This window comes from Cheilinus undulatus, linkage group 1 (assembly GCF_018320785.1).
Source record: "Cheilinus undulatus linkage group 1, ASM1832078v1, whole genome shotgun sequence".
Taxonomy (NCBI): Eukaryota; Metazoa; Chordata; class Actinopteri; order Labriformes; family Labridae; genus Cheilinus; species Cheilinus undulatus.
The window spans coordinates 12,809,665-12,823,677 of NC_054865.1; the positions used below are offsets into that span (position 1 = coordinate 12,809,665).

At 39.6% G+C, this 14,013-nt stretch overlaps 2 protein-coding genes across 7 annotated transcripts in view; both read right to left on the reverse strand.

The window, feature by feature from the left end:
• Window positions 1-9,743, reverse strand: part of LOC121527678 (enhancer of mRNA-decapping protein 3-like) — a 43,988-nt gene extending 34,245 nt beyond the window's left edge. For all 5 annotated transcript variants that reach the window (XR_005993444.1, XR_005993442.1, XR_005993435.1 and 2 more), the window contains exons 1-3: window positions 9,678-9,743; window positions 6,604-6,783; window positions 5,721-5,917 (exon numbers count right to left, since the gene is read on the reverse strand). Coding sequence is in view for 2 of the 5 variants with exons in the window: in XM_041814885.1 (XP_041670819.1) it covers window positions 5,721-5,917; window positions 6,604-6,767 (361 nt within the window). In the remaining 3 variants the exon portion in view is untranslated. The remainder of the gene's footprint in view (window positions 1-5,720; window positions 5,918-6,603; window positions 6,784-9,677) is intronic.
• A 231-nt stretch (window positions 9,744-9,974) lies between these two features.
• Window positions 9,975-13,779, reverse strand: LOC121527260 (cytochrome P450 1A1). Of its 2 annotated transcripts, none has more exons than XM_041814266.1 (7): window positions 13,662-13,779; window positions 12,378-13,253; window positions 12,132-12,258; window positions 11,890-11,979; window positions 11,611-11,734; window positions 11,234-11,320; window positions 9,975-11,045 (listed from the first exon to the last, which is right to left on the reverse strand). In XM_041814266.1, exons 2-7 carry the CDS (start codon window positions 13,215-13,217, stop codon window positions 10,751-10,753), a joined length of 1,563 nt encoding a protein of 520 aa, XP_041670200.1. In that variant the 5' UTR covers window positions 13,218-13,253; window positions 13,662-13,779; the 3' UTR covers window positions 9,975-10,750. The 2 variants fall into 2 exon arrangements, with proteins under 2 accessions (XP_041670200.1, XP_041670114.1); XM_041814180.1 differs by having other exon boundaries at window positions 13,667-13,758.
• Window positions 13,780-14,013: the final 234 nt, after the last annotated feature.

Consider the following 14,013-nt stretch of genomic DNA (forward strand, 5'->3'; position numbering starts at 1 on the left):
GCTAGTGTGTTGTGAATAAAAGCCTCTATTCACTGTCCTCATTTGTTGCACTGAGTCTCATTACAAAGTGTGGTTTCCTGAGTTGGTATGTTTTTATTTACAAAACCATTTCTGGGAAGGATTCTTGCTTACTTATCCCTCTCTTAATCTTAAAATCACAGCCTTCATCTCTGGACATTGTGCAATTTGTTGTTTCATAACTTTGAACAGAATTGGGTAAGAAAGTTTCTTCTCAGCCACTGAACAGACTAATCCACACACTGACCTCAAATTTCAAAACTTAATATCACTGGACTATTATTAAAATTATTATAAATGTATGCTGTCTGTGTGTAAATATTCTATCTTTTTATTTTAAGATACTCTGTTTGCTTGTTTGTTGTTCAAACTGTTGCTGCTAGTCCTGGTGCCGTCTTCATTTAAACGATCTTCAGTCTCAACGGGCCAAATCTGTTTAATCAAAGGCTGAATAATTAATGATTGTAATGACTGATTGTAGTTAGCGATTGTAAAGCATTTTTTGACAAATGCATGTCAAAAGAGTAAAGTATATATCAGGACAATCTGCCCCTGAAATATTCCAGACTTGCCTGGTCACATATGCACTTCACAGCGGTAAATTTTGCCTGTCAGATTGGAGGAGGCGTAGAAAAGACAACAAATAGATGGCAGACTAAGGAAAGAACTTGAAAGAGGGATGCAGACTGTTTCTACAAACATCTGTGAAAGAATGGGTCGCTCTCAGGAGCTCAGTGAATTCCAGCGTGGTACTGTGATAGGATGCCACCTGTGCAACAAGTCCAGTTGTGAAATTTCCTCGTTCCTAAATATTCCACAGTCAACTGTCAGTGGTATTATAACAAAGTGGAAGCAACTGAGAACAACAGCAACTCAGCCACGAAGTGGTAGACCACGTAAAATGACGACGTGGGGTCAGCAGATGCTGAGGCACGTAGTGCACAGAGCTCGCCAACTTTCTGCAGAGTCAGTTGCTACAGACCTCCAGACTTCATGTGGCCTTCAGATTAACTCAAGAACAGTGTGTAGAGGGCTTCATGGAATGGGTTTCCATGGCCGAGCAGCTGCATCCAAGCCATGCAAAGCATCAGATGCAGTGGTGTAAAGCACGCCACCACTGTAATTTAGAGCAGAGGAGACGCGATCTCTGGAGTGACGAATCGCGATTCTCTATCTGGCAATCTGATGGACAAGTCTGGGTTTGGCGGTTGCCAGGAGAACGGTACCTCTCTGACTGCATTGTGCTAAGTGTAAAGTTTGGTGGAGGGGGGATTATGGTGTGGGGTTGTTTTTCAGGAGCTGGGCTTGGCCCCTTAGTTCCAGTGCAGGGAACTCTGAATGCTTCAGCATACCAAGAGATTTTGGATGATTCCATGCTCCCAACTTTGTGGGAACAGTTTGGGGATGGCCCCTTCTTGTTCCAACATGACTGTGCACCAGTGCACAAAGCAAGGTCCATAAAGACATGGATGAGAGAGTTTGGTGTGGATGAACTTGACTGGCCTGCACAGAGTCCTGACCTCAACCCGGTAGAACACCTTTGGAATTAATTAGAGCGGAGACTGAGAGCCAGGCCTTCTCGTCCAACATCAGTGTATGACCTCATAAATGCGCTTCTGGAAGAATGGTCAAGAAATTCCCATAAACACACTCCTAAACCTTGTGGAAAGCCTTCCCAGAAGAGTTGAAGCTTTTATAGCTGCAAAGGGTGGACCGATGTCATATTAAACCCTATGGATTAAGAATGGGACATCACTTAAATTCATATGCGAGTCAAGGCAAGGTGAGCAAATACTTCTGGCAATATATTGTACTTGGATTATTCACCCCAGTATATTTACAGCCACCCAAGTGTATTTGCCAAACTTAATTGTATACAGTCCCCACCTGTGTGCAAAAATAGGTATCTACTTACAGACCCCTCCTGTAAATGCACCAAATCTGCAAAAACACGTTAAAATCATTTTTCTACAGCTATTTGCTGCCAACCTCATCTCGTACATTTGCACTCTTAGACGATGGTTGTAATAAACTAGCTTATCAACAATAAGCCTCCATACACACAGCTCACCTGCTATGATTACAGAACACTGAATTAAGCATTTCAAAAGGCGAGCGATGTTATTTAAGTGTCTTTATAAAATGTTCTGCTGATAAATACTATTAAAAAACAAAAACACAAAAATATCAACGCCATCACAACCATCCTTTATCTATCTTACTGTGAATTTTCCTGAATATTACCTGCTGCGGTCACACATCTGTTCCTCCTGACTTCTTGTGGAAACTTTACTTGAGAACTGGCAGAAAAAAAAAATTGGGTGAAGTTGGGGTGAAAGCTCACTCGTACACAAAGCTCAACCCAAACATTTGATGACACTTTCAGTGTTCAGAGTTTTGTCCATGTTTAAAGACTGTAAAACACAAGACACTGCTAAGTAAGCCCTCTGTGACTTCACATATCACCACAGGGTACAGTCAATGTCATTGTAGCTTCTCCTACGCAGACAGACTTCTTATATAAACAAAAATAAAAGCTTGACAAAGGCAGAATGTTTTGGCTAGGCTCACTGTGTTGGATTACATGACATTGTTAAGTCTTCCTGTTACATTGTCTCCACTCTTTTTTTCCAGGCTGCAGCATTACAGTCAAAAACATTGAGCAACACCTCATGATATATGAACTACACTGAGCTAAATTCCTATCACTGTCAATGTGAGCAGTGTCTGCATGTAGCTCTGTTTTGGAGATTAACACTCACTGACCCACTTCAGAGATTCTGACACTTAAAGAAAATGAAATCTCTCAAAGTGAAGCCCCTACCAAATTGTGTAGGCTATGTTGTCTAATTGCTGTATAGATTTACATACTGGTATACAGTGCCTATAAAAAGTATTCATCCCCTTGTACATTTTATCTTTTAATTCATTAATCAAACTTAGATTTTGAAAGAAGAACTCTCTAATGTCAAAATGAAAACAGATTTCTACAAAGTCATGTAAATAAAAAGAATGTAATATAAAAAATGGATTTTATAAATATTCACCCCCTTTGACTGACCTAAATCAACAGAAGTCAAGGCAACTGGTTCAAGTAGTCTCACAATGAGTGAACTGGGGATCACCTGAGTGTAGTAAATGTGTCTCAAGTGATTGTAGTATAAAAACACCTGTGTCTGGAAGGTCCAGTCACTGGTCAATTAGTATTCTTGCTACCATTAAACCATGACGACAAAAGAACACTCCAAGCAACTCAGAGCAAAAGGTTATTGAAAAGGATAAGTCAGGGGATGGATAAAAAAATGCACGAAGTACCAAACATCCCCCAGAGTTCAGTCAAATCCATCATCAAGAAATGGAAGGAAAATGACATATATGTAACTCTCATTAGGCTGTCCTCACAAATTGAGTGAACGTACAAGGAGACTAGTGAGAGAAGCCACCAAGACACCTATGACTACTCTGAAGGAGTTACAAGCTTCAGCAGCTGAGATGGGAGAGACTCTACACACAACAACTGTTGCCTGGGCTCCTCACCAGTGAGAGCTAGATGGGAGAGTGGCAAAGAGAAAGCCACTGTTGAAGAAAAGCCATATTAAAACTTGACTGGAGTTCACCAAAAGGCATGTGGGAGACTCCATGGTCAAATGGAAGAAAGTTCTTTGGTCTGATGAGACCAAAATGATGCTTTCTGCCCATCAGACAAGAGGCTATATTTAGCAGGCACCAAACACTGCACATCACCACAAACACATCATCCCCACGGTGGTGGCAGCATCATGCTTTAGGGATGCTTCTAAACAGCCAGCCCTGGAAGACTTGTAAAGGTACAGGGTAAAATGAATGCTGCAAAATATGCAAAAAGTCTAGAGGAAAATATTGTTCAGTCTGCAAGAGAGCTATGGCTTGGGAGAAGATTTATTACCAGCAAAACAATGACCTGAAGCTGCCAATATCAGAGAAAGCTGAGGTATGTTCATGGTTTGATTATACCATATCAATTTACTTTGATTTCATAATCAAATCATAACTATCTTTTTTTATTTGAACCCAAATTTACAACCTGATCAGGGTTGTCATGATACTAGAATCTGAAATTTACATACAATCCTAAGGAGTCAAATGATACTGATGCCCCAGCAAAAATCAGAAGTATTTGGCACAATATTCTTGGTGATTTCTTGTTTACAAAAATCAAAAACTGAGGGGGGAACTCCTGTTCATTTTCTAAATTGCACCATTAAGTTGACAATGGTGCCTTTCAGTACTATCAACCATTACAATAAAGGACATCGTTTCATTTTACAACACATTGCAAGAGTATGGAAAGTATTTATATATTGAAAAGTTTCACAAACACATCCTGATACTAGCTGTAAATGATCCTCAAGAAAGATGCTATTCATTCTGTTTGGAGAAACTTCTGCTAAAATCTACAAAAAATGAATTATATGAAATAGCTGTCACCTAATTTATTCATTAATAGAAATGATTTATTTAAAGACTGAGAACCACAGTTCTGTTGAGTAAATCATTAAGTAATGACTAATGAACTGGTGGCTAATGGATCAATGGGTTGTGGTCTTTCTAATACATACAAAGACAATAGCAAAATCAAAGACGAATTACAGTTCTTACATTGTCACTTGCTTAGCTGCTTTCAGGTGACATGACTCATCAATAAACGTGCAGTATGAGAAATAACACAGCCATCTGGCATGTTAAAAGTAATTTGATCTGGAGAGAAAATTGACTTCCTTTGTAAGCTTGAAAATATCCCACAATTTACATTTAAAAAACCAGTAATGTTGAGTGACTTCGCACTTTCAGCTGATCCTGAATGACAGCTTTTAGGGGATTTTTAAAAGCATGAGTCAGGTAATATGTGACAATATTTTAATGTGTCACATTTCCCTCAGGCAATAAACAATATCATTTCTGTGTACTTCAACAGAGGCGTACTATGTGGCCATGGCTGTGGTAAATTCCTGTCATGAAGAACATGACTCTCATTGCTCTGTGTAACAACAATGATGTGATGTGAACGAAGACATGCAGCTTCACAATGAATAAGCAAAAGTTTTAAATAAACTGGGCTTTCCGAACACATGAAATCTGGCATCATGGTGTCTGAGATATTTTGTAAAATAATCTAGTTGTTTAGTCTTTAACTTTCTCCATCATACTCAACTTGCACGAAGGTTGTCAAAGTTTTCAGTATTTTTGTTAACACTAGTTTAAGAAGGATAAAGTCTCCATTGTTTCAATGGATTATAGAATCAAAAAGCACCAAAGCTTCAAGAATAAAAATAGAAAAAAATAACATTTCTTAACTAGCACAATAGTGAGTAGTCTGAGTGGCAGCATTTGAGTCTTCAAGACAACAGACTCCTGTCCCTGCTGCCATCAATGAGACATTTCTATTTTGTCTGTATATTTCTTCCTTCAAACCATGAAGCTACTTGACACAGACAAAAGACTTCAGTTTCCCTTACTTTTTTTAAAAGGTTGGGATTTGACACATTTCATAAGCCTGCTAGAAACACATTTGAATATGATCCAGAAGGGTCTCTTTTGCACAGATATAGTGGGATTCTTAGTGTTTTTATGATTTGTTGACTGTAATATGGGCATCATAAGCAATAAATCAAAGGGGAACCAACTGAAAGGCTGATTAAACAGCAGGTCACACATCCGCCTACCTCTGCGTAGGATGGTGATGGGAGCAGTACCGAACTGAGAGCTGCTGCTTGTGACATAAGGCTGAGTGGCTCTGTTTGTCTGATCGGGGCGTCCCGGAGTTAAGAAGCTGGCTTCTGCTGCAGCTCCCTGGACAGAGCCCAGCCTGTTGGCTGTATTCTGGATATCTAGGAACTTTAACTCCTTGATGTCCATGGCACTGGAAGAAAAACACACAAGTGACTAAGCTCACACAGTGATGTGAACAACTGCTGGAAAAAACATTAGCTTTTTTTTTAATTCAACAAGTCTCTGTTTATCTTCTGAAAAAGGCTCTGACATTTAAAGGAATAATAAATCACTAGTACAGAATTGTCATTGTTCCATAGTTTAAACTTAAATGCCATACTTGTATAAATCAAACATTTTGGACAACCACTTCAAACCATGGCAGCCAAAACAGAAATCCAAGGTTCCCAAATCTGGGTTGGTTTTTGTCTTCTGTAATTAAAAATTGCTATCAGAAATAATAATAAATAAACAAAAAAGTACTCTCATGGCCATAATAAATCAGACAATACAGAAACATTACAACATGACAAAACCTGTCGAGAAAACAAGCAAAGCACAGAATGCAGCACAATAATTGTTTAACCATGCTTAAGCTCTTTTCATAATTGAGGGAAGACAATATCACGCTTAAAAGTGAAACCCAATGAATCACCCAGCACTACAGTGGTGGTAAAAGTAATATGATCGAGGTGCATGCAAACATCTGAGTGTTGTCTGGGAACTGATGTGGGACGACGACACAAACTTTATACTGATTATATTGTTTTCAACATTGCTGAAAGAGAACTGATCAAACCTGAGATGGGAACATGTATCAGTATCCTTCCTTCTTACCTGAAAGTAACCTCAGGAACAGGACATCTGACTCCATTATGATACGGCTGTCTCAGTGAGATGGTCTGGCTTGCATGATCAACTGCTGACACTTCGCCCTGATAAACTCCCAAAGTCAGCCCACAGTCGATAGACACAACACTGCCCAGCCAGTCTGTGGCCATTGTGTCTGCTGTGATCCTGTGGAATATAAACAAAAGAAAAAATAACTTATGACAGAAGTTACAATTGCTTTGTGTATGTTTCAGCTGGCTGCTGAGTAAACTGAGGCTGTAAACACTACAGGATCTTGGAGGTTGTCTTCTACATTTCTAAATGCTAGGCAACATCCAAGTCTATGTAGTTAAAATAAGAGCACATAAACGTTACTACTTTGAGGAATTGCTTTAATTAATGCCTTACACTAAATTTACCAGATGTGATGAGTGTAAAGACAACAAACTGGCCAAGGCAAAAGTGGAAAGTAACTAATTACAATTGTGTAACTTTTGTGTTTATTTGTACTCCCAAACTGTAATAACCCCCAAAGTGTAATTTTAACTCCACCCTGAGTTAAGGGTCTTCAACTGTTGGAGTTGATTGATAGTGTTGATCCATTCAGTGTTTATCCAACACTGTAAGCGAGTCAACTGATGTAAGCTCCCCCTACTTCCATTTCAAATCTGCATAATTTTCCAGTGATGCCCTCAGAGTGTTTATATGTGTTTTTAGATGTTTTGAATTGTGTTTAGAGTTGTTTAGATGATGCACGTTGTACAGTAATCATTGCTGGGATTCCTTTGTTCATGTTTCTGGTGGATTGCTGCAGTTTTTCCACATTTCTAAACTTTGCACCACAAGTGAAATAGTTTACTGAGGAAGTGACTTCCTGCATGTGGTACGCAAATGTGGTTTATGTGAAAATAATTTTGAGCGGCATGAGAGATAAACATGTAGGAGTATATACATTAGGGCTGAATGATTTGCAAAAATAATCTAAGTGCGACTTTGTTCCCCAATATTGCAACTGCAATTTAATATTCGATTAGTTAAGTTAAGTTAATCTTATGTATTTTTCCACAAATTCAAGCAATAAATAATTCTATAGATAAGACCATGTGTATAGAAAACAATGAAATTATTTCAGAAGCAATTAATCTACAGTAGCATAAATCTGAATATGGGGGTGCAACAAACTTTAAGCTATAAAGGAGGCGGCTGGCGTGGAGGAGGTGTAACTGGCTACCAGCTGATAGCAACTGGGGTAGGACTTTCGTGAAGTAACGCTAGGCTTCATCAGTTTTAGACAGAATGAGCCAACTATTTTTTGCTTGTATTGCAAATGTGATGTCGTTTGCGTTGTTTAAGGGCATTATCATTTTTATGTCACTCATTTTGATTAAGAAAAAGATATATAAAACACAAAAAGGAGGATTTTTGTAAACCATTATAAACAAACTGACACTTGAATGTTTGCATAATGTGCATAAAATTTTCCACTGCAAAAAAAAAAAAAAAAAAAAGATTTATTGAACGGGTATTTTGACACATTTCAAGTTAAAGAAATATTGCATCTTCTGCGATGTGTATTTGCAGCAGGCCATATTGTGATTTAATTTAATTTGAGATTAATTGCCCAACCCTAACATGCATTAGTCCCAGTTTTGCAAAGGTCATGTTTAACTGTGTAAGTGATATGCATTAACCATTACCTTTTTTGTTTATATGTACTGTCTGAGTTATCAAACACTTACAAAAATATTATCCTAGTGTGGTGTGAAAAATCACAATTTATTCAGCACTCTGTTTTGAGTCAACTTTAAATTAAATACTTCTCACCTTTACAGGAGTTGATTTATAGATACATTTAGTTTTTATTAACAAAAACTTTAACAAGAGTAACCATACTTTCACTTGAGTACACTAGTCTTGTACTTTACCACCTCTGCAATGGCATTACAAGTTATTTCTAAATTACAATGGATAAACAGCATCAAGAACTCAGCTGGGAAAAAAACTTTTAAGGCAAAACAAGAAGTTTCTACCTTTCTGTCAATTGTATGAAACTGGCCATTTGTTTGGCTTTGACTACACATGTTGGTCAGTAGCACAGAGCTAGAGAATGATTCCTACCGCTTCCCAAAACAACTATTGCAATTCACGTTATTTTAAAGCTGTGTCTTTATCTGAACAATATGGTTGTAGATCCATATTCTCATGTTGTTAATGGAGTAACTCAGTTCTCTGCTTTAAGAAAACTTTAAATGAACACGTTTTTACTTATACATGAGTGGATTTGGACCAGTATTTTTACGTCTAATTAAGTACATTTTGACCAGAGTAGCCGTACTTTTGCTTTATTATGTTAGTTTGCACTTTTTTCTCTGCAATGACATTAAAATTTATTCCTAAATCAACACGGAATAACTCCGTTGTTTTTTCAGGAAGCTCTGTGATTTATTAACTCGAGGGCTCTTGATGTATACTACCACTTCATAGCGAGGATAACCTTAGATGGTGTTACGGTTTGAATAGTAGTCGTTTTAACTGGCGACTCTAAGTCGAATGTGTCTACTATTGTCAGAGTTACAATGAATCTTCGGGGGCTTTTTTGATTTGATGACTGGAGACACAACTAATATGTAATTTAAAAACTGTACTGCGTACTTTGAAATTAAGCACTCGTTAGGACACTTTACGTTTTCAACATCTGCTCTTACTACGACAACCACGGACGCATTAGACTGGAAGTCGCCTCTTAACACGGTCACTCTTTACGACTAAACACCGACATTGCTTAAAATGCCAGGTTTTTCATAAGCTCCGTTAAACAGAGTGAGGTGAGACTACGTTATGGGGTTCAAAATTAATGACAAACATTATGTAAACATATAAGAGGCCTGTGTTCGGATAAGTTATTTATTAGCATTAGCCACAGAAGCAGTGAGCTGTGACTCTTTCTCTAAAGCTAACGTTAGCTCTCTTCGTCGTCTGTGTATGCCTTTACTAAAGAGAGCCGCTATAAAGTTGCTAAGTTATGTTATATTTTAATAGTCCAACCTGAGTTTAGGCAGTCGATAAGGTAATAAATTTACCTGCTCGTGAAATCTGCAGCGAGATGTCAAGGAAAGGCAAAGCTCCAGTTGTTGTTTGTGCTTTTTTCCGGGTTTGCTCTGACGTCACGTCCGTTATCCCACGTTGGTTTGTTGTGGCTTTGCCTCTTCCTGAATTCCCTGTAAGTTCTCGTCTTTTCTGACATTTTTTTTTTCATAAATTCACCTCTTTAAACGTATTTTTCACAGTGTTCATGTTTTTGTGCTGTCATTATTGTGTGAAGGGACTTAGATATCTTTCAGATAGAGCAAATACAAAAAACTACATCACAACCAATGTAATTTTAATCCTTTATTTGTGTTGTTGCTTGAAAAGACTCAAATCTCATGCCTTGACATTTTATACAATCATTGACACATCATAGACAGAAATACATTACATAGCCTTCAAACTTATTTGTAAAAATCACTAGAGCTCATTTGGTGTCCTGATATTTCATATAGATGCAAAGCAAAACTATTTCACCTCAAATATACAAACGCTATGCAACCAGAATTGACTTAAAAAATACAAAGAACTTGATATACATACAAAATCACATTTTGGGATACAAATATAGCTTCAGTGTCTTACATCCACATAATAATGGAATAAAATGAATTAGCTTATACAAGTAAATGGTATCAAAAGGTAATATTTGTTCTTTCCAGAGTGTCACAGAAGAATTATTGGGTCTAAATGGTAATGCCCATGCACTTAGACACACTGTTTGTCCCAAAATTGAACAACTTAGTCACTGAGTATCATACAACTCCTTCCTTACTTCATTTAGAAGCACAGATCATGTGCAGAAACATCTCAGTGAGAACCAAAAACATGACAGAGATGTGTTCATACAAGTCAGGACATCCCTGACAATTTGCAGCAGCTGCAAGCAAAATTCACTCACTTGCTTTAATGCCGTAAGCTCTGTAGCTTAAATGTGGCATCCAGTGCCTTAATCTCAGAAAAAGATGCTTCTTTCACTGACTCCTTACATGACTGTTACTCACAAAGTGTAAGCGTCAACCTGTAATACAAACTGAGTCAACAATAAACATCAAGATTAGCTTCATTACTCGTCCCTTGACCTCATCATTGCTCTCAGGTGGCAGCGCTTGTGCTTCATTGTGAGACCGTACTCTGGGGTCATGTCCAGAGGCTGTCCAGGCAGGGTGAAGAACTGAAGCCTTTGGATGAGGATCGCCAAGAAGAGGAAGACTTCATGCCGTGCAATGACCTCGCCAATGCAGCGCCGTTTTCCCATGCCGAAAGCCATCACCTTCTCCCCCTCAAGCTTGTTGATTTCAGTGCCATCAGAGATGAGGAAGCGTTCAGGGTCGAAGGCAGTCGGATCTTTCCACATCTCACTGAAAAGTGCAGAGAAGGAAGAGATAAGATAAGTATATAACTGTGTCAATAAGAAGGAAGTTCCAGGTTTAATTTAATCTCATCATTCAGCCAGGTCAATGCTGCTGCCTTCCTGGACTACTGTGTTGTTTCAATCTCAAGTACTGCAAGACATTATCATTAAGAAAAGGCAAGCAGTAGAACTTACGCATCGTGGTTGACCTGCCACTGGTTGATGAAGACGCAGGTGTCTTTGGGAATGAAGTAGCCATTCAGAGATGTGTCTTTTGTCGTGCTGAAAAAGAAGAACAAAGGGTTAGTCTTTATTTAGATCTAGATCTGTTTCTGCATCCTTTTAGAAGAGGAAAGTAGAAAAAGCCAGAAACAGGGAAGAGAAAATGTGAAATGACATGTAGTAGAGTGCTGAGAATCAAAATTGATCCTGGGCTTCCTGTGTTGTGGACTAAAGCCTCTGTATACAGGACACAGGATGTAACCACCTGGCTGTCCAGCCCCCCTGATTTGCATCTATTTCTAATGTGCGTGTGAGGTTATTTCTTCCATCTAAACAGAGATAAAACTCACCAGTGAGGGATGGTGAATGGGAGGAATGAAGAGTGGCGTAAGAGCTCCAGGATGAAGGCCTCCAAGTACGGTAGCCTTGGTTTATCAGCGAGAAGAGGAGTGCGATCAAGACCCACTTCATCCTCTGGAAATGCAAAAGGAAATCAGTTCAGAATGAGGAAAAAGAGTTGCAATCAACTCATCTTTCAGAGCAGCAAAATGTTCCATAAGTTTAAATCTACAACATAATGAAGCTGTTCATTTATCAGGATTTAACTGTCTACCCGGGAAAATACTTACTGATTTCTTGGTAGAGCCTCTCCTGTACCTCTGGATATGCCACTAAGTACATCACAGACCATGACAGCGCAGTAGAGATGGTGTCAAAACCTAGAAGAGAAACAAAGCAGCTGTAAGGACATGTCTTTTTCTAATTCACAGAAAGTTCATATTTTTTCTAATTTCCCCTTGTGGGACTAATAAAGGGATGTCTTATCTTATCTTCACAATGAAATGGGTTACTGAAGAGAAGTTGCACCTACCAGCTCCAAACAGATCATTGACAATTCCTACAATCTTCTCATCGGACATCTGGACGTTGGAGTTCTCGTCGAGCTTCCTGTCCTCACAGTGATCGATGAGCAAGTCTGTGATGTCCCGGATGTTGTCCTGCAAGATGATTGGACAATCTATCTGTGAATTCCTCCTCACAGTGACTTAAATGAGAGACTGGGGGAGTATTCTCACTAGTTTTATGAGGAAAGAATGGACAGAATAAGTGATTGTACCTTGTCAAAAGTGGTGTAGTGATCGGTGACGATCTTTTGCACAAACATATTGAAGCGATCATTGATGTCCAGAAACTTCTTCATTGTTGCACTTGGCAGAAATCTAAGGAGAGGGATGAAGTCTGCAAGATTGCCACTTCCCACCACCTGGCCAAACTCGTCACTGAGGTTAACAAAGCTGAGCAGCTCCTGGTCATCGTGGTCATAACGCCGGCCGAAGCACATCCCACAGATCACATTCGCAACAGAGACCACAATGTGTCTGAAAGGATCGAAGCTCCCGTCAGCTTTCATGACTGTGTTGAGCTGTTTGACCAGGTACTCTCCCTCTTTGCAGACATGTTCCTCCAGCATGCAGGAATGCTCAGGGGTGGTGCCCTCCAGGGTGGCGAAGGAGCGCAGAGCACTGTAGGCCAGCTTCCTACGGGCACGCCACACTCCAGCCTGGTCTGTGCTGAAGGCCAGACTCTTACCATCATTGATGAACTGGAAGCTGTACAGATCAGGCCGGCCTGCGAACTCTTCCCCTTGCTTGACGAGAGCCTGTCGAGTCGTTTCCGCACCACTCAGCACGACCACGGGACGCATGCCTATCTGGATCTGAAAGACGTCACCGTAGCGCTTGCTCATCTCGCTGAGACTCAGGTAAGGCTTGCTACCCATCTCCAACACGTTCCCAATGATAGGGAAAGGTTTTGGTCCAGGCAGGCGTTGGAGCCCTTCAGGAATCTCAGTTCTGAAAAACCTGAGGATCAGGTAGACCAGACACACGGTTGTCATGGCCACCAAACTCTCAGATACAGACACCGATCCAATGAATGGCAGAATCATTAGCGCCATGATGTCAACTACTTCTTTCACTGGCTGCTGCACAACCTGGAAATTAAATAGGAGGGGCATTAGAAAAGTGAGGGCAGGGAGGAAGAGAAGTGTTGTGCAACATGTTGACTACATGCACTACAAAGTTATAAATAACAGAAAACTGTCCCACAGCATGCTCATGGTTTATATTTGATTTCATAAGTTCACATCTTGCACAAAAACTCCTTGTACAAGCAGTTTGCTTGCAAAGCAGCAGGCTTTGTGAGCTTTATGCCCACTACGCTTTGACTTACAGAAAGCTTATGAATAAAACACAATGATTTTAGAGGTTATGCATGGATAAATGCAGCTGCAAAGACAGAAATCACACTTATAAAGCAGCTATGCTTGCAGAGTCTCATCATGTTCATAACACTGACACTAGCTGCAGTTAGAAATCATCAGTTATCATTAGTAGCTTACCTTACAGTGAAATCAAAAGTCAAACACTTCTCTGCTCCAGGAGGATCCTCTAGGAAAAGTTATGTTGTAGTCTAGTTGACTTACGTCCGAGTTAACTTTCTTGATGTCCCAAAACCCGAGAATGGGCTCTTGCTTTATAGAGCGCTGCACAGCTTCATTGGCTGCTGCTCATGACGTAATCGCCCCCCCTCTCCGTGAGTCTCAGTGTTTGTCATGAATGAAGTTAAGTGCAGAGAAAAGGGGTGTGTGTGGTTGCGTGTGGGTGTGTGTGCGCAAGATAACTTAATCTAAGCAAAGAGAATCTGAATTTCACAGATGTGGACGCAGAGTTGAAGCCCTGCAGGAGTTTTTA

Excerpts from the sequence above, each read along its gene's own strand:
- LOC121527260 (XM_041814266.1), bottom strand. The coding sequence starts at position 13,217 with ATGGCGCTAATGATTCTGCCATTCATTGGATCGGTGTCTGTATCTGAG. Across the intron at positions 11,735-11,889 it reads GAGGCTCTACCAAGAAATCA|AGGATGAAGTGGGTCTTGAT; the intron begins GTAAGTATTTTC and ends TTGCATTTCCAG. Across the intron at positions 11,321-11,610 it reads CCATTCACCATCCCTCACTG|CACGACAAAAGACACATCTC; the intron begins GTGAGTTTTATC and ends CTTCTTTTTCAG.